This window comes from Ranitomeya imitator, chromosome 4 (genome assembly GCF_032444005.1).
Source record: "Ranitomeya imitator isolate aRanImi1 chromosome 4, aRanImi1.pri, whole genome shotgun sequence".
Classification (NCBI taxonomy): Eukaryota; Metazoa; Chordata; class Amphibia; order Anura; family Dendrobatidae; genus Ranitomeya; species Ranitomeya imitator.
In genome coordinates this window covers 356,580,481-356,603,622 of record NC_091285.1, presented here as the reverse complement: position 1 = coordinate 356,603,622, position 23,142 = coordinate 356,580,481, and the positions used below count along the sequence as shown (strand labels likewise).

The following is a 23,142-nucleotide window of genomic DNA, read 5'->3' as shown; positions in this document are numbered from 1 at the left end:
GTGAGCGAGCGGTGCGTCCGAGTTAACTGCACTAATAGAGACTGTAGCATGGATTTCTATGGAGAACGGAAGTCTAATAATGGTCGATAGGTCTGCCAAAATAAAATCCTTAGAGACACAAAACAATAGAGAGGGAAGAATCAAGATCCAATAGGCAAGTGAACAGTAAAAAAATGAACCTTTATAAAGTTGTGCTAGTACACAGGAATAACTCAGAGTTGCTGGAACACCTACACCTCACAGCCAAGAGTGTGCAGCTTTGGTGCTGCTATGGAATGAACAAACAAGAAAGCAAGTGATAAAAAAGAAGGAAAATTAATTGAAAAACACTAAAAAACGTGTTTTGGGGTAAGATTTGGACCTTCTTCAGGAATGAAACTGAGGACTGTGCAAATCTTGCACCAAACTGCATTGCTTTTTTTTTCTTCAATAATTACCCCTTCCTTTTATCACTTGATTTTTTTGTCCATTCCTTAGCAACACCGGACACAAGGCTGCACACCCTTAGTTATTCCTATTTGATGGTCCAAAGCCTATCAGATCCTTACTCTGGTAGAACCTAGTAGGCTGCCTGTCTATACAGTACGGAGTATTATCAATACGATCATTAGGTCGTATATTGAGGTCCCCTTGTAGGACAAATAAATGGAAATAAATAAAATAGTTTAATCCAGAAAATAAAACAGATTACGGTATTTGGTATTGCTGTGTCCATTAAAATCCGTTGAAATCTTATAATTATTTGGCATGTAGGGTGAAATAGAAGGAAAATGCCAGAACAATATGCAAGACCCGCCTCTTCTGTTCGCGAAGGCTCACCAAGAAAATGAAATAAAACGTAATCAAAATACCAAACATGCCCAAAAGATGGTACCAATGAAAACTGAATATAACATCCTATAGCTCAGTTGAAAAGTAATAAAATGTTAATAAAACAATATAAATTTTGGTATCACCGCAAAAAAAAAACCAAGCCCTCGTAGTAAGGCTAAAAAACAAACAAACAAAAAAAACTTATGGCTCTGGAACAAAACAAAAAAAGAGGTTAGGACATAAAAAACAAATTAGGTCTGGTCCTTAAAGGGTTAAAAGAAATGTATTTAATGTAAGCAATTGGTAACTACAACCTCTTCATATGTTCCAAGCAATATTTGCTCCCCTCAGCCGGTTCAGAAAAGCACAAGCAGAGTATGAAACACTGTTGATGTTGCTGTAGAGCCGTGCAATCGAAAAATCAATTGTCTGAGCGAGAGGCACCTCCATCTGCTGCCCGGGGACCAGGGAGGGAACCGAGCGCTGCCACATGCCGAACCACATTGCCTGCTAGTCGTTCCCATCCCCCGCACCTGTGCAATGCTCCTTTAGCGGCTCTCAGTGAAACCGCGCAGAATTTCTTCTTCTGAAAGATCATTTAGGAACTTGCACACTTTCCACAAAAGCATCTGAAAATGGAAATAGCTTCTTGATTTTTTTCTTTAGCGCAGTGACCCTTCATAACTCAGCTAAGTATAAAGCCAAACTATACACAGACTAAAACACTGCCCGTGGATGGATGAAAGAATCGATACGGAATGGCTTAAATCAATTTACACAAGTGTTCTTTACGGAATCTTGTTGTACCCTTGCTCTCCCCAACATTGACACAGAAAGACAAGTCCACTGGCTCAGCACAGACGTGCCAGGGGTCAGCCTACACAAAGCCGCTATTGAGGAGCCATTTTCGCTGTCATTTACAGCTGACAACTGCATCTTCACTGAAAGTAGGGGTGCTATTTTCAGGAAAGAAATATTTTAACCCCTTCACCACAATGGGATTGTCCTTTTTTTGCATTTTCGTTTTTTGCTCCCTTTCATCCCAGAGGCAGAACTTTTTTTATTTTTCTATCAATATGGCCACGTGAGGGCTTGTTTTTGAGACAAGTTGTACTTTTGAACAACACGATTGATTTTAAGGCAAAGTGTACTGGAAAATATGGGAAAAATCCAAGTGTGGTGAAATTGCAAAAAAAAGTGCAATCCCACATTTTTTTTTTTTACAATGTTCACTAAAATGTTAAAACTGACCTGCGATTAGGATTCTCCTGGTCACTATAAGTTTGCTACCAAACATGTCTTGGTTAATTTTTATTTAAGTGCTGAAAAAAATTCTAAAGTTTGGAAAAAAAAAGGCGACATTTTCAGAGATTCATAGCGTCTCCATTTTTCAGTATCTGGAGCAGGGTGAGGGCTTATTTTTCGTGTGCCGGGTTGATGTTTGTATCAATACAATTCTTGGGTACATACAATCTTTTGATCGCCTGTTATTGCATTTTATTGCAGTGTTGCCGCGACCATAAAACGTAATCCTGGGTTTTTCTTTCTGTACTTGTTACACCATTTATTAATCAGATTAATTCTTATATTTTGATAGCTCGGGCGTTTCTGAAAGTGGCAATACCAAACGTCTATTTTTTAATGTTTTATTTTGAATGAGGCAAAAGGTGGGATATTTGAACTTTTAGATTTTATTTTTTTGTATTTTTAAAAATACATATATTTTTTACTTTTCACTTACTTCAATAGTCTCCTTTGGAGACTTGAAGCTACCATCTTTAGATTGCTTGTGCTACACATAGCAGGGCCTCAGTCATCTGCTTGAACGCCGGCTACGGGGCGGCGCTCATAGCATATCTTCAATAACAACCACGGGGAGTCTCCTGCAGACCACTGGTTGTCATGCCAATGTGACAGGGGTGCCGATGGGTGGGGTTATATGACGCACTTCCGTTGTGCACATGTTAAATGCCGCTGTGAAAGATTGACAGTGACATTTAACACTTTAACAGCCGCAGGTGGATCCCAATTCCATCTGTGGCTGATAGGGGCACCTGACAGCTGACTGGATCAGCTATCATGTGCTTGAAAAGATGAGGACTCCGCACCGGAGCCCACATCAAAGAAAAGAGGCGACCTATGACGAACCTATGACGAACCTATATGTCTTAGGTCGTAAAGGGGTTAAAGGGAAGCTGTCAACACCTATGTCGTCTAAGCAGAGTCGAAGTAATGTTGATTAAGTCCATACTTTTGTTTTAGAAATCATTGTTTTAATTTTTGAGAAATTCATAGGCTAACTTTTATGTAAAAGAAACACAAATGCAGTCGGGAGGCTCTCCGGCCTCTCTCCCTATTTCGCTGCCTGCATCCTGCCTCCTCACTGTGACTTCAAAACTCAAGCTCGCTCTCAGGTGCCGTCATGCCCTGGGGCGACACATGCACAGTACGGATCTAATGGGTGTTGCGATAGCTGGACCATAGAGCTGTACATGTGCCACACCAAGAGGTGACAGCATGTGTGCGAGATATCAGGCAGAGGAGACAACAATGAGAAGCTAGAGCTAAAAGTACATTGCCAGCCCCTTTGCACTAACCGCTCATTTGCATAAAATGTTTTCTAATTGATTTCTCAAAAATGGAAACAATGATTTGTAAAACAAAAGTATGAACTTAATCAACATTACTGCGACTTTACATGGATGACATTAGTTTGGGGTATAGAACCTGCTAACAGGTTCCCTGTAAGGAAAAATGAATCATGTAATAGCAGGAAGTAAAAAGGCCAGTTTGGGTGACTGATATATAAGCCAGACGACATTCCGGTGTCATTTTGCTTTTTTTACAATGTAGTAGAAACAAAGATTGTCATGATTTATAGTGGGATAACACTTTATTTCCATGAAAGACTACTGACAAAGTTCTAAAATCTAAAACATGGTGTTTTTTATGGAAAGGGAATGAGAAATCTGCTGCGATATCTCAGAGTAATAAATATGTTAGGAGCAAAATAAATAGCTGAGAAATAGGGAGTGATAAAACGCAGATATAAAAATAGATATGAAAGCTGTGAATTAAATATACGACACACCAAATTTCACTGCTATAGACACATACCAGCAGCAAATGAGCATTCGAACAATAAATCTGAGAATGTTGCACATCGTAGTAGTGGCTAACAAACCCTGGTAGCCAGAAACATAAGACACAAGACTGAAGATGAGAGAACGAGACACTTGGTGACCGGTGCTGACCTCCGAACACCGAGTCTGTTTTACAGTTCGGGAGTGAGATAGCGACACTTTCCAGCTCCAAAGTTGGAGGAGGAGGTGGGGGTTCATATTCTTGTACCATTCTGACAAAGTAGCATAGGCCCCACTTTCGATATCTTGGGCCCACTAGCTATAAAACATTAAAACATGTCACTATGTAACACAACTTAATTGTACATTTGGTCTTTCGTGGTTCAAAATGCAAAACAAAACAGCTTACCATTAAGCCCACAATCCTAAAAGTCCATATACTGCCTGAATATTTAGCCTCTTAGTTCTGTTTTCTCTCAGAGTTTCATTTCTACTGGTGTACAGAATTTAGGATTTTTTTACCCAGTAGAATCCCTACAGCCAGCTTCCTCTGGAGCCAGTAAGCCACTTTTATACCGCCGAATCTTGGTCGATATTACTCATCAGTATTTGTTCACCAAAACAAAACCAGATCCAAAATACAGAAGACGGGCTAATATTTTAAATATGCTTTTTCACTATATTTTCTTCTGGTCCAGGCTGACAAATAATGATGCAATACACTGACCAAAAAATGTCATGTGAAAGTGGCCTTAGAATTAATTGGAAAAAAAAATGCATACAAGACTTGCTTGTCAAAAAAGTGAAATATTACGCTGAATGTGCCAAACAAATTATTTGAAAAATAAATGCCCGGTTGAATAGGAGTCCGTGAGCAATTTGCAAAATAAGAAAATAAGTAGTAATTTAACACTACGGCTATGAACATATGGTGTACGATCTTTTACCGATGAACGGATATGCTATTAATTACTATGCATCTGTTCAAAGGGTCAATTTGAAAGTAAACCAAGAATAACTCCATTAAAATTCATTTATTTTCAGGTGCCTGGAAATCATTCCTGTCCTTAAAGGGACACTGTCACCTGAATTTGGAGGGAACAATCTTCTCTGTCCTCCATAGTACACGCCTGTGCAAGGCAAGATTACCTTGCGCAGGCATGTACTACAGAGGACAGAGAATGAACTTCAATCCAATATTGCAGCCAGCATGCAGCCAGCGGGTAAGGAAAGGGTGAATCAAAAACCCCAAAACCCCGCCTCCATGGCTGAAGATTGTTCCCTCCAAATTCAGGTGACAGTGTCCCTTTAACCCCTATCTGACCTCGGACGGGATAGTACGTCCGAGGTCAGATCCCCTGCTTTGATGCAGGGCTCCGCGGTGAGCCCGCATCAAAGCCGGGACATGTCAGCTGTTTTGAACAGCGGCATTTAACTACCGCTTCCGGCCGGGCGGCCGGAAATGACGTCATCGCCGACCCCCGTCACATGATCGGGGGTCGGCGATGCGTCAAGATGGTAACCATAGAGGTCCTAGAGACCTCTATGGTTACTGATCACCGGTGGCTGTGAGCGCCACCCTGTGGTCGGCGCTCACAGCACACCTCCATTTCTGCTACATAGCAGCGATCAGCAGATCGCTGCTATGTAGCAGAGGCGATCGAGTTGTGCCTGCTTCTAGCCTCCCATGGAGGCTATTGAAGCATGGCAAAAGTAAAAAAAAAAAAAGCTAAAAAAAATGTGAAAAAAATAAAAAAAATATAAAAGTTTAAATCACCCCCCTTTCGCCCCAATCAAAATAAATCAATATAAAAAAAAATCAAATCTACACATATTTGGTATCGCCGCGCTCAGAATCGCCCGATCTATCAATTAAAAAAAAGCATTAACCTGATCGCTAAACGGCGTAGCGAGAAAAAAATTCGAAACGCCAGAATTACGTTTTTTAGGTCGCCGCGACATTGCATTAAAATGCAATAACGGGAGATCAAAAGAACGTATCTGCACCAAAATGCTATCATTAAAAACGTCAGCTCGGCATGCAAAAAATAAGCCCTCAACCGACCCCAGATCACGAAAAATGGAGACGCTACGAGTATCGGAAAATGGCACTTTTTTTTTTTTTTTTTTTTTTTAGCAAAGTTTGGAATTTTTTTTCATTACTTAGATAAAGAATAACCTAGCCATGTTAGGTGTCTATGAACTCGTACTGACCTGGAGAATCATAATGGCAGGTCAGTTTTAGCATTTAGTGAACCTAGCAAAAAAGCCAAACAAAAAACAAGTGTGGGATTGCACTTTTTTTGCAATTTCACCGCACTTGGAATTTTTTTCCCGTTTTCTAGTACATGACATGCTAAAACCAATGATATCGTTCAAAACTACAACTCGTCCCGCAAAAAATAAGCCCTCACATTGTCAAATTGACGGAAAAATAAAAAAGTTATGGCTCTGGGAAGGAGGGGAGTGAAAAACGAACACGGAAAAACGAAAAATCCCAAGGTCATGAAGGGGTTAATGTCACTTTTCTTATTCTGTACATCCCTGCAAGATCCAACAAGCAGAAAGTGCGACACAAATTCTAGACATCTACGTCAGACTCTCAATGACAGATCACATCCACAACTTCCTGGGCAATTGAACCTGCTCATTTTGGCGCAAGACTATCTGTATTTTGGTGGCATTGGCAATCACAGCATTCTATTTGGGTCTGGACCTAGATTCTGGTGCTTCTGGATTTGCTAGGTCTTTCATATAAAAAAAAAAAAAAATCAGACCCCATCTGATAAGTAGTATACACCCAAACTCTGTGCAGTACATGAAAAAGCAGATTAGGAAAGACACAATGATCAGTGAAGACTTTTTCATGGCATCTAACGATAAGAGTTTTCATAAGAAAGCTGAACTATGACAACATACTCATTAAAATATCACAATAAATTTTTATTATTAGTACAAAAAAAAACATAATTTAAAAACAACTGAAAGTACACAACATGCATATACCCAAAAGAGGGTGTAGATCAAGGGGCTCTAACACACTGCTCTCAATGTAATTTGTGCAGCCCACAGCTAGGGCTGGGCTAGGCTGGATAGCAAAGGCGCAGCTATTGGAGAGGCCATTACCATGTGTAATGGAAATATATAATCAATATGGGAAGGAATAACAGCAGTAGAGTTACATTTAGCTCACAAAAGGGTGACACTGGATATATCAGTATTGTAAGCACAATCCAGTAGGTGTCAAACATGGCACCTCAGCTTCTGGACAGAGTTTCAAAGAGAAACAAATGGTCTGGAACTAGGCAGAATATTTCCAATTTACTGCCAGGAAATATGAGCCCTGGGCCAGGCATATAAAACCTGGATTGCACAAAAGAAAGCTGATCACATGTGAGGGCCTGTCTACACCGGTGTGATCCATAATTCATTTCTCCTTTCCTCAAGGAAACAGAAGATAACTGGAGATGAAAATGTTTAGATATTTGATAATGTGTGTAAAGCGCTGCGGAATATGTTAGCGCTATATAAAAATAAAGATTATTATATTTGTTATTTCTCCCTTTTTATTTTATAACTGTTTTTCATATTTGTGTGTCATTTTATTTTTATCTTTTTATATATTTAATTGTAAGCACTGTATATTTTTATATTAAACCTTAAAATCTTTAATAAGTTTGATCCTTGTATGCTCTAAAGAATCCATAGCATTTCAGAGAATGTGTGCCCTATTTTGATTGTCTGACAGTAACATATTTCATGGACTCATCATCCCGTGTGTTCGATGAGTGTGTTTGGTGGCAGCGTGTTAAATAACCGGGGTGTGTGGACTTTGTTTTAGGCTGTAAAGTTAGCATAAATCACACCCTGACAGGGGATGAGTGCTTGATTGAGTGAGAGAAGATACATTAACACTTGCAGATACACCCCACGTCACGTGCTGAGAAGTATGTACGTTGCACTAGGTCTTTAAATGTGTTGGGTACTATCCCAGAAAAATAGAAACAGCCATGAAGTATAACATCATGCTATATTTAGGGGGCTTTGTGATCATCATAATGGATATAGGGGCTGATTTATAGTAACATCAGATAATAAAAATGTTGACGTAAGGTGGTCTAAAATGCCCCTGTTTAAATGTAAAGCTTCTCTCATGTAAAAAAAAAAAAAAAATCATGCCAAGAAGAATCATTTCAGAACTATGTCCACCCATATTCTGTATAAGTCAACTGAAAAACAAACTGAAATAATTTTGGAGGGGGAAAACAAAAAGAGCAAAGCTAAAAAATGGTTGTTGCATAAGTGTAAAGTTGGGGATTTGCCTGTAATCAGAATTAGCCAATCACATTTAAATTCATGATACACAGCTGCCATTTAACTGCTTCACCCAAGGGCCATTTTCAGTTTATTTTATTCTCCTTTTTCCAAAAGTCGTAACTTTTTTGTTTTTCCATCAATATGGCATTGTAAGGGCTTGTTTTTTGCAAGACGAATTGTATACTTCAATTACACTGTTATAGATGCAGGTGGCGCATGTGGTTTGTGGACCCACTGTGCCACAGACCAGACCTACTCTGGAGGGGCATGACTAAACAGCTAATTTGGAGCCTCTAATGGTGAGGTCAGGCTTGTGCGGCAAGTAGCTGCAAGGTACCACTCTAGGGCGGCGTCGGGCAGTAGCAACTGACCCCACGGGTCTAAGCCGTTCATCAAGACTCCTGGACAGGGCAGTAAATCCACTGGAACAAGTTCAGATTGTGTAGACAGGACAGCCACTTGGGACAGGCTCAGACTGAGCAGACAGGATGACCACTTAGGATAGGATCAGACTAGGTAGTCTCCAGATAGACGGGACGGCCACAGGGACAGGTTCAGACTGTACAGTCTCCGGACAGGAAACGGGACAGCCACAGGGACAGGTTCAAACTGTGCCGACAGGAGGGCCACATGGAAAGGTTCAAACTGTGCCGACAGGAGGGCCACATGGAAAGGTTCAAACTGTGCTGTCACCAGATAGACGGGCCGGCCACAGGGACAGGTTCAGACTGTGCAGTCTACGGCGAGGAGACGGGATGGCCACAAAGACAGGTTTAGACTGTGTAGACAGGACAGCCACAGGAACAGGTTCAGACTTTGCAGTCTCTGAAGAGCAAACGGGACAGCCTAGACACACTGGTTTCAGGAAACAGTTCAGGTACTGCCGATACAGTTTCAGGGTATGGACACCGCCGAAGTGAACACAGGAACAAGGACTAACTATACTAGACTAATGAGACACAGGATACGGGAAACATTAACATCCTAGAGACGGAGGACCTCGCAACATACAGTTGCCATCACTAAACCACTTAACAGTAACAATAGGGCCTGCTCATGCACCTCCCTATTGGGGAGGGTGTCTTTTATACAAGATGTCTCCCAGCTATTGACTGGGAGACATCTTGCAGGTGAACTACATTGTACTAAATTCCTGTCAGCAACAAGCTGAGAGCATGTAATATATGAATGACCTGCCCATAAAAGGGGAGCGAGTACTACTCACGCTGCAGGGAACTGTAGAGCACACACCAGGAGGAACACGTCGGGAGACCACGCTGCGGGGCTGGAGTGGTGAGTAAGCCAGCGTCCCTACATGGCAGGGGAAGGGGACACCATGCTAGCCACAGCGCTACAGACATTATTGATTTATTTTATTTTTTTAAAACTAACTTTTAGAGATTTTTAACATATATATGGAAATGTACATTCAAACACATTTTCTTAGCTTACAAATTCATAATTTCAGTTTTTTGATTACCACATTACAGATTGTAAAGGCCAAAATACAGAATAAACACCACACACACATAAACTCCCCACTACCCTCCCTCTTCCCAGATATGCAGGAAATAGTTGTATATTTCTTGTGTGCTCCTCTCCTTTCTTTTCATACATCTTCTTAACCCCTTAAGACACCACCGATTTTATTGTATAGTGTACTGAAAAATTCCAAGTGCGGTGAAACTGCAACAAAATTGCAATTCCATAATTATTTCTTGCTTTTTTTAATTTACCATGTTCCCTATATGGTAAAACAGAGCTGGCAATATAATTATTATTATTATTTATATAGCACCATTAATTCCATGGTGCTGTCCATGAGAAAGGGGTTATGTACAGAGTCATAGATATCGTTTACAGTTAACAAATTTACAATGACAGACTGGTACATAGGGGAGAGGACCCTGTCTTGACGGACTTACATTCTACGGGATTTCCCCAGGTCAATATAAAGCCTGTCCCACACGTCCAGATAATTCCGATACCGGAATTATCCGTGTCCGTGTGCTCACGTGGCACATCAGTGTGGCACACGTGCAGCATCCGTGTGCCGTCCGTGTGCCGACTGGGTACCACACGCACCGTGCAGGAGACAGCGCTACAGTTAAGCGCTGTCCCCTGCATCTGGTGCTGAAGCCGCCATTCATTTCTTTTCTCCAGCAGCGTTTGCTGGAGAGAAGATATGAAAAATCTTTTTTTTTGTTTTTTTGGTGTTTAAAAAAGATCCCTGTCCCCAACCCCCTCCCACCCCCTGTGCGCCCCCCCCCCCCCCCCGCTGTTAATAAAATACTTACCCGGCTACCTCGCTGCTTCCTCTCCTCGCCGCAGCTTCTCCTGTATGAGCGGTCACGTGGTGCCGCCCATTACAGTGATGAATATGCGGCTCCACTTCCCATAAGGCTGGAGCCGCATATTCATCACTCTAATGGGCGGCACCACGTGACCGCTCATACAGGAGAAGCTGCGGCGAGGAGGATGCAGCGAGGGAGCCGGGTAAGTGTTTTATTAACAGTGGGGGGGGGGGGCGCACAGGGGGTGGGAGGGGGTTGGGGACAGGGATCTTTTTTTAAACACCAAAAAAAAAAAAAGATTTTTCATATCTTCTCTCCAGCGAACGCTGCTGGAGAAAAGAAATGAATGGCGGCTTCAGCACCACGCTTACTGTAGCGCTGTCTCCTGCACGGCACACGGACTGCACACAGACAGCATCCGTGTGCGGTACGTGTTTTACACGGACCCATTGACTTTAATAGGTCCGTGTAATACGTGCGCTCCCACGAACACTGACATGTTTCCGTGTTTTTCAAACGGACACACGATCCGTGAAAACATGCTGACATGTGCAGAGATACATTGATTTTAATGTGTCTACGTGAGTCAGTGTCTCCGGTACGTGAGGAAACTGTCACCTTACGTACCGGAGCCACTGACGTGTGAAACCGGCCTAAGTACGCAGATATCAAACATGTATAGGTTTGTTGTTTTTTTTTAATTCAAGTGATGAAAAAACTATACATATATTGCTACGATATTTAACGATCAGATTAGTTTCATATTTTCAGAAATCAGATATTTATGAACACAGAGATACCAAATGTGTAATTTTTTTATTTTATTTTCAATGAGGCAAAATGGGTGTGATATGAACATTTGAGGATTTTTTATTTTTTTCATATTTTTTTACTTTTCACTTTATTTAATAGTCCCATTACGAGACTTAACGCTGCAATCATCCGATTGCTTGCACTATACATAGAAGTAATCACAATCTCCTATTAACGGGATGATCTTAAGGACTGGCATCAGCATACCCCCAGCTGTCAAGGCAACTCATAGGTGCCCTGTGAACACATGACAGAGGCGCTGATGGGCAAGTTGAATAACACACAGTGCATCAAAGTTTGCACACACTGCAGAAGGGATTTTCACCCACTCTTCTATACAGATCTTCTCCAGATCTTTCAGGTTTTGGGGCTGTTGATGGGTAACATTGCGTTTCAACTTCCTCCAAAGACTTTCTATTGGGTTTAGGTCTGGAGACTGGCTAGGCCACTGCAGGACTTTGAAATTGGAATGCTTCTTACAGAGCCACTCCTTAGCTACCCTGGCTGTGTGTTTCAGGTTATTGTCATGCTGCAAGACCCAGCCATGACCCATCTTCAATGTTCTTACTAAGGGAAGGAAGTTGATGGCCAAAATCTCACGTTACATGGCACCAACCATCCTCTCTTCAATATGGTGCAGTCATCATATCCCCTTGGCAGAAAAGCATCCCAAAGTGAGATGTTTCCCCACCATGGTTCACGATTGGGACGGTTTTCTTGGGGTTGTACTCATCCTTCTTCCTCCAAACATGGTGAGTGGAGTTGAGACCAAAAAGTTCTATTTTGGCTTGATCTGACCTTCTCCCATGCCTCCTCTGGATAATCCAGATGGTCATTGACAAACTTCAAACGGGCCTGGAAATGTGCTGTTGTGAGCAGGGGGACCTTGCGTGCCTTGCAAGATTTTAATCTATGAAGGCGTAGTGTGTTACTAACAGTAATGTTTGAGACTGTGGTCCCAGCTCTTTTCAGGTCATTGACGAGGTTCTTTCGTGTAGTTTTGGGCTGATTCCTGACCATTCTCAGAATCATCCTTACCCCATGAGGCGAGATCCTGTGTGGAGCCTCAGACTGAGAAATATTGACATTCATCTTGTGTTTCTTCCATCTTCTCACCAAGCTGCTTGCCTATTGTCCCAGTTTTGTGCAGGTCTACAATTTTGTCCCTGGTGTCCTTAAACAGTTCTTGGCCATGGTGGAGATGTTGGAGTGTGATTATGTGGACAGATGTCTTTTATACAGGTAAAGAGTTCAAACATTTGCAATTAATACAGGTAATGAGTGCAGAGTAGGAGCGCTTCGTAAACAAAAGCTAACAGGTCTGAGAGAGTCAGAATTCTTGCTGGTTGATAGTTGATCAAATACTTATTTCATGCAATAAAATGCAATTTAATTATTTAAAAATCATACAATGTTATTTTCTGATTTTTAATTTTATATTCTGTCTCTCATAGTTGAAGTGTACCTACGATAAAAATTACAGACCTCTCCATTCTTTGTAGGTGGGAAAACTTGCAAAATTGGCAGTGTATCAAATATTTATTTTGCCCACTGTACCTCCAAATCTACAAAAAAAATGGCTGTGCAAGAATCAGATCGAAGTTTTGGAATTTCCTAACCAAAGCTCAAACATGAATTCAATTGAAAATCTGTGAGTGACCTGAAGGTCAGATTTGGAGCGCTACTGCAAAGAAAAGTGGGCAAATATTGCCAATTCTAGATGTGCTAAGCTGACAGAATCGAACCCAAAAATACTGAATGCTGTCATAATTTGAAAGGTTTCAACATGTACTTTAAGGATGTGCAGATTTATACATCCAAAATTTGTAGCTTATTTTTTACCATTCAAAAAGATTTCAGATTATTTTACAATTGAATAATACCAATAATAGGTGACATTGAACGTTTAAAATTATTCTTACCGTAGTTTGATTTTTTTAAATGACAAAACCATGGAATCTGAACAGGGGTGTAGACTTTTTAAATCCACTGCAATATCTTCTGTGAAGAACTATAGAACATCTACAGTTATTATTGCTTCAAATGCAATTTTATATAGAGACCATATCAGCTATGTGAAATAAAAGCCAATAATGTATGGCACTTCATATAAGCGCAAATACATTTCTTAGTCTTTCTAAACTTCATTGAGCTACTGTGCACATTACTAAGAGAAAATGTTGAAATTCTGTTCAGATACAAAAGGTTAGGAATCTGACATAATAGCTGCACGGTTACAATCATTACCTGTTCTGCAGCATCAGATGCAGACATCTGAAATGGTGTTAATAAATGAGGTGCACGGTGGGGAACAAAAGGATGAAGCTCAAACAATCTAATATACAACTAGATGAACAGACAGACTGGAGAAGAGGGATGAATCAATATGTCAATCATTACTAGTCAGCTAGTCACAGACGGGCTAAATCCCACCAAAGCTTTTTTTGATATGTTGAGGACAAGGTTGGGCTGTCACTCAATACATGTCACATTATATCTGAATATTCTATTGCACCACCATCCTATATATTTGATAGCAAGACAATTCTGGAACCTTTGTAATAAAACGCATATTCTATATTAATATTGTATTGCTTATTATTGAGCAGATCAAACCCCTATAAGTTACTGCTTTTTATGATAAGAAATACATCATAATGCTCCTACAATTCAGCCCTTGCACTACGATCTACAGCTCCCTCAAAAACAGCATGATGTCCCCACAAGACCCAGGCACAGTATGACACACCCATTGTCCCAAACACAGCAAGATGGACAGTATGCTGGATTCCACCACCCCTCATATAGTATAATGCCCCCAGACACAAGATGATGCCCTAAAGCCCCCCAAAATTGAGACCCCCACACAGTATGATTCCCAAGAGCCCCCCAACACAGAGTGATGACCACCACACTATGATCCTCCACAGCCCCCGCAACACAATCTGATGGGTCCTCACACTGAGGAGGCAAATATCTGTTAAATCAGATAGGGGTGGGTAAGATTGCCGCAGCGTGCCGTCCTAAATTTGCCAAGATTTGTTCTAATCTATTTTCACCTTTATTTGCTTTACTAATTAAAGGTTTGTTACCGAAATCACAATGTGGCCTTATAATAATGTAAACATATATTTCATTTGTGCCGATATAACTCCATTTTAAATCTGCCAGTGTTTGCACATATCATCTCCCCAAAGGATGCCCCTCCAGGCTCTATTTACCATCCGATTGTCATTGGAACTGTCTTTTAGTAGTTCCAGTGCTCTTGGTCAATCTTGCGTAGTGCAGCCTCTCTTAGCTCGCTTTCTGCCAGCATAACTCTCCTCTGGGACGTGTCTAGAATGGGAGTTTCTCCTGTGACGGATGATGTTACTAGAAGAGGCAGAGCCTCCTTCATTACAATGCAGAGCGCATGCCATGAAGCAATAGTATGTGTCAGTAATGGTAACTAAGAAGAGAGATATAGCGGGTGAAATAAGTATTGAACACATCACCCAATTTTCTACGTAAATATATTTCTAAAGGTGCTACCGACATGAAATTCTCACCAGATGTTGGTAACAACCCATCCAATTGGGCAAAGAAATCAAACAATAGATGTCTATGAATTAAGTTATGTGTAATAATAAGAAATTACGCAGGAAAAATTATTGAACACACTCATTGAAATTTAAACAACACTTTGTATAAAAGCCTTTGTTGGTGATGACAACTTCAAGACTCCTCTACTACAGAGAAACTAGTCGCATGCATTGCTCATGTGTGACTCTGGCCTATTTTTCCACAAAAATACTCTTCAAATCTTGAAGGTTCTTTGGGCTCCCTATGAACTCTGAGCTTTAGTTCCTTCCATAAATTTTCTACTGGATTCAGGTCAGGTGATTGGCTGGGCCATTCTAACAGCTTTATATTCTTTCTGAGAAACCAATCGGGAGTCTCCTTGGCTGTGTGTTTGGGATCGTTTTCTTGCTGCATCATCCGTGCAGATTTCAGCAGATTTTTATCAAGAATGTCTCGGTACATTTGTCTAATCATCCTTCCTTCCTTCAAACGTATGAAGTTTGCCAGTGCCGTATGCTGAAAATCAGCCCCACACAATGATGTTCCCACCTGCAAACTTCACTATTGGCATAGCATTTTTGGGGCGATATCCTGTGCATGTTTTGGTTTCCAAACGTGTGCCATGGCACCCAAATAGTAAAATGTTTTCTCATCTGACCTGTATTTCACAGGCCTGTCTAAATGTTTTTGAGCAAACTTTTAAATGTGCTTGAACATGCTTTTTATTCAGAAATGGAGTTGTGTGAAGTGAGTATGCATAGAGGCCATGGAGGTTGAATGCAGTACTTATTAGTTTTCTTTGAAACAATTGTACCTGCTGATTCTAGATCTTTCTGCAGCTCTCTACAGGTGGTTCTTGGTCCTTGGACTACTCTTCTGATAATTTTTTTTGCTCCTCTGTCTGAAATCTTGTGAGGAGTACCTGGTTGTGACCGGTGTCTGCTGAAATGATGTTCTTTCCACTTCTGAATTATAGCCCCAACAATGCTCACTTGAACCTTCAATAGTTTAGAAATTCAGCATGTTTTGGAACAATAAGGTTGAAAACATCTTGAGATCGCTCATAGAGGGCTGAGAGGAGAGATGCATATATAGCAGGGGTGTCAAACTGCATTCCTCGAGGGCTGCAAACAGGTCATGTTTTCAGGATTTCCTTGTACTGCACAGGTGATAATTTAATCACCTACACACAATGATTGCAGCACCATGGGTTGCGGCCCTCGAGGAATGCAGTTTGACACCCCTGATATATAGAGATATACTACAGGATGAGGGTAACCATGAGTGGAGAAAAAGTTTTGGAGTTATCATTCATATTTTCTGAAAAAAGGTCAAGAAAGCAAAAATCCTGCTGGGTCATGAAAACTTTTGAGCACAACTGTATTGTGGGACTGTAAAGAGATATACTGCAAGATGGGACTGAGTATAGAGGGAGCTAAGAAAAGTATAATATTACAGGATAAGGATGTATGGAAAAAGCTGAAAAGAATGATATACTCCAGGATGGGGCTGAGATGAGTTGAGCTGTGTGTTTTCTGCTGCTGAGAGATCAATTAGGTGAAACATCAAATGCTGCTCTGTTGATGTATATGACAGAAGATTATCCTCTGCCATACGCATCAAAAGGGTGTCATTTTCAGTTTCATTTCACTGATTTTTCAACAACAAACAATTCTGCACTGCCTACTAATTACAAGATCTGTTGTGCAGTGGTGCAGCAGAGTTGAACTCTGCTGAAAATAAACTAACAATGATGTAGAACTATACAGGCAGCTACAATTATGTAGATGAAAAAAAAAATTCACTAAGGTCCCAAACATGTGATTAGGAAATGAGTAAAGGATCTGGCATATCAGATTTTAGACTGCCGATCCTTTTGTTATCCATGAAATAAGCCGACACAGACGTCTGGTAGTGGTTATCTTATAGCGTACTCCTATGAATGGGAAAGTTAGAGGAGATAGCTGCAGGCTGAACTATAGGTCCAACCATCATTAGGCTGACAGTAATCTGATGTGTATGTCAAGCTGAACAGAAAATAGTTTGTAAGCACTGCTAGACAGCACAGCAGCAGTAGTAGGTCGTCTAGGCAATGAGTTGTAAAGAAGAGAAAAGTGTTAATATCTTAAGGTACCTTCACACATAAAGATATCGTTAACGATATCGTTGCTATTTGTGACGTAGCAACGATATAGTTAAGGAAATCGTTATGTGTGACAGCGACCAACGATCAGGCCCCTGCTGGGAGATCGTTGGTCGCTGAGGAAAGTCCAGAACTTTATTTCGTCGCTGGACTCCCTGCAGACATCGCTGGATCGGCGTGTGTGACACCGATCCAGCGATGTCTTCACTGGTAACCAGGGTAAACTTCGGGTTACTAAGCGCAGGGCCGCGCTTAGTAACCCGATGTTTACCCTTGTTACCAGCGTAAAAGTAAAAAAAACAAACACTACATACTTACCTACCGCTGTCTGTCCCCGGCGCTCTGCTTCTCTGCACTCCTCCTGCACTGGCTGTGAGCACAGCGGCCGGAAAGCAGAGCGGTGACGTCACCGCTCTGCTTTCCGGCTGACCGACGCTCACAGCCAGTGCAGGAGGAGTGCAGAGAAGCAGAGCGCCGGGGACAGACAGCGGTAGGTAAGTATGTAGTGTTTGTTTTTTTTTTACTTTTACGCTGGTAACCAGGGTAAACATCGGGTTACTAAGCGCGGCCCTGCGCTTAGTAACCCGATGTTTACCCTGGTTACCCGGGGACCTCGGGATCATTGATCGCTGGAGAGCTGTCTGTGTGACAGCTCTCCAGCGACCAAACAGCGACGCTGCAGCGATCAACATCGTTGTCGGTATCGCTGCAGCGTCGCTGAGTGTGAAGGTACCTTTATAGAAAGGCTGCAGTTAACCAAAAAAATGAAAAAGTGCTTGTTTTTTTTACAAGCATTAGTTGACAACAGCTGTCTATGAATTTGGGAACAACCCTTTTAGAAACTTTTCATGTGGGGGACATTAACATTTTGAGCAACTACTACATAAAAACAACATATACTGGTAAGTATGAACTTTTTCAGTGATGTACTGGTACCCTATAGATAGAAGCCTTTTATTTCTGCATTTATAATACTAAGCATCACCCTCCTCGTGGTTGATAAGTGTGAGTGGTTGCTTATCGGTACCTTGTACCTGTGTCACCTCCATCGTATATCACAGGGTCCTGTATGCATTTTAACCATATATTAGTAAGTATGGTCTTTTCTCAGTGATGTGATGTCAACATCTACATAAAAGTGTAATGGTCACATCATCGGCAACATCAGTAATATGGAATAACTCTAGACATTAATCAAGTTGCTACCTTCGTGTTTGAAGGAGCTCTAAAAATACAAAAAGGAGTCTGGTTGCTATGGGCAACTGCACTACTTCTTAGCACGGTTTTAAAACAATTTTTCCAACAATCTATTTTGCTATAGGGCATTGCAATATAGCTGGCCATATCATAGTTCATACCAGTTTGGTTCCATATGGATAATTATTACTATCTTTTCTATGGTAGCTCCATTGGGTTTTGATGCATATCAATTTAAGTAACTTTTTCAGATCCTTTCCCAATATGTAGTAGGTATAATAATAATATTGACAAATAGCTCCAATTAGAAATGTAGTATAGCTCTTCTGATTCGCCATGTCACTTACCCCATGTGCAGGGCATTGCAGTAGCTTAGGTATCCATGGTTACTACCACTCATATAGTGAGTTAGTTGTTAAAGGTCGTAACCATGGATACCTAAGCTACTGCGATGCCTGCACATGGGGTAAGTGACATAGCGAATCAGAAGAACGCTACTACATTTCTAATTGGAGATATTTGTTAATTTTATTATTACACCTACTAAATACTAGGATTATTGGGATAGGATCTTGGAGACTGGAATACCCTTTTAAGCTAAAGGTATATGCACCTACAAGGAATAGTAAAAGAAATATGTAGGGCTACATTTATTTATAGAAAAACATATATATAGAGATGCGCACAATGTAGTACAGACAAAACAGAAGTGTTATCAACACGCATTGTTTCAATAAAGAATTGTCAAACATTTTGCAAGATAATATTTGTTGAGATTTAGTAGTCTAAGATAGAATATAATGGTTTAGAAATGGAAAAGTAACACAAATGAGAGCGAAAAGGGTTATTTACCTGGGTCTCAACTCCCTGCTCCAGCAGACGCTTTGCCTGGTTTTCAACTTCAAGGCGCGCTCTACCAATGAAAAGCAGATCGTTCTTAATAACCTCTATTCCTGAAAGGTCCACTCCTTGAGAAAGGTAGTCTAGAATACAGAAAATATGTTTTAAGTGGTAGCTTATGGAGAGCTTGCTAATACATGTGTATTCTACATGCAGATCTAGAATTTACGGTTTTTATACTATTAAAACGGTTAAATTGGTTAAATTGTAAGACATAAAGGTTCTCACCAGAATAAGACAGATGATTGTAAAGAGGTCCTGCCAACTGTGTGAATCCTTGCATTAAGGAGGGAGTTGGACAACAATGACCCTGGAGGTCCCATCCAACTCTAATATTCTAGGATTCTATGGACTCTACTGACCTGTCGGATTTTCTTAAAACATTTTTTTGGCAATTCAGAGGATCTTTTCTTTTCCTGCTAGAATTTTATGAATTGACTACTTGGTGTAACTAATTGGTGGTGTGTTCCTACATTAACCAATTACTCCTAACACTGATGGAATTTTTATACTGGAAATAGAAAAAAAATTAAAATGACATATTGATGGCTTTACTTAAAATCCATCGTACTGGTGTACAGAGGCGAAAATCTGAAACTTCTGTCACTGTCTTTAATATTTCTAGACCAAACTGTACATGTCTCAATTACATTTTCTTTTGCTCAGTGGTAGTTAGATTGTCTTTCATGATGACTGTCAAGCTCCCGCTATGGTGGATTAGCCTGTTCATGTATTTCTTGTATTAAAGGTTAGCACAGCTATAAGAAAGTGGGACAGAAATACCAAGAGGTACAAGTGCATCTCACTAAATTAGAGTATCATCAAAAAGTTAATTTCTTTCAGTTCTTCAATGCAAAAAGTGAAACTCATATATAGAGTCATTACAAACAGAGTGATCTATTTCATGTGTTTATTTCTGTTAATGTTGATGATTATGGCTTACAGCCAATGAAAACCCAAAAGTCATTATCTCAGTAAATTAGAATACTTTATAACACCAGCTTGAAAAAATGATTTTAAAAGCTGAAATGTTGGCCAACTGAAATGTATGTTCAGTAAATGCACTCAATACTTGGTCAGGGCTCCTTTTGCATCAAGTACTGTATCAATGCAGCGTGGCAATCAGCCTGTGGCACTGCTGAGGTGTTATGGAAGCCCACGTTGCTTTGATAGCAGCCCTCGGCTTGTCTGCATTGTTGGGTCTGGTGTTTCTTATCTTCCTCTTGAAAATACCCCATAGATTCTCTATGGGGCTAAGGTCAGATGAGTTTGCTGGCCAATCAAGCACAGTGATACTGTGTTAGGGTTGGTGGAACGCACCGAGTATATATATATATGTAATAATAGGTGCATTCGCAACCCGGGGTCCACCGTGCAGGAGAGTAACCTGCTGCTAGAATTGGCGGTATAAGTGAACTCTGTTACTCGCATAGATATGAAAACGCTGTGCCCTGTTAACGTCACAGAGGATCACAGCTACCTAACTGAGCAGAGAGCAACCAGTGGTCACGCAGTCAGCAAAGCACACACCTCCTCTCCGGTGGAGCCGGAATTCTAGTGGCAATACGCAAGCCCTGAATTCAAACACAAAACTCCTCACCGGAGGTGCTGTTATTCTAGGGGCTTATTTCAGCCAAACTCTGACCTCATGCAGACATGACCACTAAAGCAGCAAAGCTCATAACATAGGTTGATACTAGCGCATGGCCGTGCGGCCATGCAAACCATTTATAGCTGCAGCAGACAAGGACCTTCCTAGTGGTCCAATAGGAACCGCAACAGGACCTAAGCATGTGACCCTCAATCTCCAATGGGAGGTCGTCCCGTGGGTATGCTCAGTATGGGAAAAGCAGGACTTAGTCCCAGAAAGACCTGCTTGCTGCTGAACATTGCTGGCTACAAAGGTAGAGCCTGGAAGGGCAGTAGTAACCAGTTGTCCAGTATCAGCCTGAGCCAGACGCTGGGACCGACGTCTCCACTGAAGAGGCTCCACTGCGGCTGGAGGAGAATGGGTGACTGCAGCAGACATGGTTCGAGATTCCTCCTGTGCAGCGGCGGGAACTCGACACCTAACATACTGTTGTTTTTAAACTGTGTATTGGTACTTTTGGCAGTGTGGACAGGTGCCAAGTCCTGCTGGAGAATTAAATTTCCATCTCCAAAAGGCTTGTTGGCAGAGGGAAGCATGAAGTGCTCTAAAATTTCCTAGTAGAAGGCTGCAATGACTTTGGTCTTGATAAAACACAGTGGACCTACACCAGCAGATGACATGGCTCCCCAAACCAACACTGATTGTGGAACCTTCACACTAGACCTTGGAAATCAAGGTCCCTGAGTCTGGAGGAAGAGTGGAGAGACTAGACAATCCAAGCTGTGTGTGGTCTAGTGTGAAGTTTCCACAATCAGTGATGGCTTGGGAAGCCATGTCATTTGCTGGTTAACGTAGCCTAAAAATAACAACATAACACAGCACGTGAATCCTTTGTGCCTAGTTTTCAACTTTGTTATTTAGTGACAATCAGCAGGGTATAAAATGTCTCCATCAAGATCACGTCCGGAAATAATTCAATTTTGTTTACCAGGACATCTGTAAAACAATGTTTTGTTACATTTTATTTTTGGAAAAGTGAAATGCAAGCCCTTTATCCATCCTATTAAAAGATCCATTGGAGATGTGGAACACGCTTTAGGAAGCACGTATTATGCTGACACCATTTGTCAGGAAATCAATGAATCAGAACAAAACTACGCAAACAAATATTTGTAAAATGGAAATGCAGTTTCCATCTGTGAACATCAATGCCTGTTTCATACATTACATTCGTCTAAAGCTGGCAACTACAAAATTATACTTTAAAATAAGGACAAGCGAAAAATAATTACGGTATATACTAGTGCATAAGCAGAGTTTTACAGCACATTTTTTGTGCTGAAACCGCCCCTCTCGGCTTATACATGAGTCAATTGTCCCAGAGACAGAAGCTGGCTGTAACTAAACCAGCTGCTAAAGAGAAATGAATATTCATTTCTCTTACAGCACGCACAGTGACCCCATCAGCCTCCGGCTTCCAGAAGACATCCTACTCACCTCCCTGCGTGCCCTCGCTGCATCTCATTGGTTCCGGCGCCAGCAGAATTTCTGGCTGAGCGATCACGTGGCACCACTCATTAAGGTAATGAATGTGCACGCCTCTCCACTCCCATAGGCATGGAGTGAATATTTATTACCTTAATGAGCAGGGCCACTGATCGCTCTGCGGGGGAGGCTGACCGGAGAGCCATGCATATAAGGACATAGATCGGGGAGCCATTCATACAAGGACAGAGACCAGGGAGCCTTGCATACAAGGACAGAGACCGTGGAGCCATGCACACAAGGACAGAGACCAGGGAGCCATGCATACAAGGACAGCGATGGGGGAGTCATGCATACCAGGACAGCGATGGGGGAGCTATGCATACAAGGAAAGGGACGGGGGAGCCATGCATACCAGGACAGTGATGGGGGAGCAATGCATACAAGGAAAGGGATGGGGGAGCCATGCATACCAGGACAGCGATGGGGGAGCAATGCATAGAAGGAAAGGGATGGGGGAGCAATGCATACCAGGACAGCGATGGGGGAGCAATGCATACAAGGCCAGGGATGGGGAGCAGTGCATACCAGGACAGCGATGGGGGAGCAATGAATACAAGGCCAGGAATGGGGGAGTCATGCATACCAGGATAGGGATGAGGGGACAACGCATACCCGGCTTATACTCAAGTCAATAAGCCTACCCAGTTTTTCGTGGCATAATTAGAAGCCTCGGCTTACACTTGTGTCGGCTTATCCTTGAGTATATACGGTACCAATATTTGGCCCTAGGATAACATCACCTACCTGTTTTATAAAAGAAAGCATGCTTACACTGAAGGACATATTGACAGACTTAAATGAATGTTAAACTGCATGTTATGTTATAACAGTTATATATATTATATACACACAACTGGTGGTTGTATGAGAGCTCCTGGTGTT

At 41.5% G+C, this 23,142-nt stretch overlaps 1 protein-coding gene across 1 annotated transcript in view; it reads right to left on the bottom strand.

Annotated features, from left to right (window-relative positions):
* The window catches only part of COG5 (component of oligomeric golgi complex 5), a 477,042-nt gene that overhangs the window by 271,863 nt on the left and 182,037 nt on the right, over nt 1–23,142 (bottom strand). Inside the window, exon 7 of the mRNA XM_069765057.1 lies at nt 19,074–19,204. Within this exon, the coding sequence (XP_069621158.1) occupies nt 19,074–19,204 (131 nt within the window). The remainder of the gene's footprint in view (nt 1–19,073; nt 19,205–23,142) is intronic.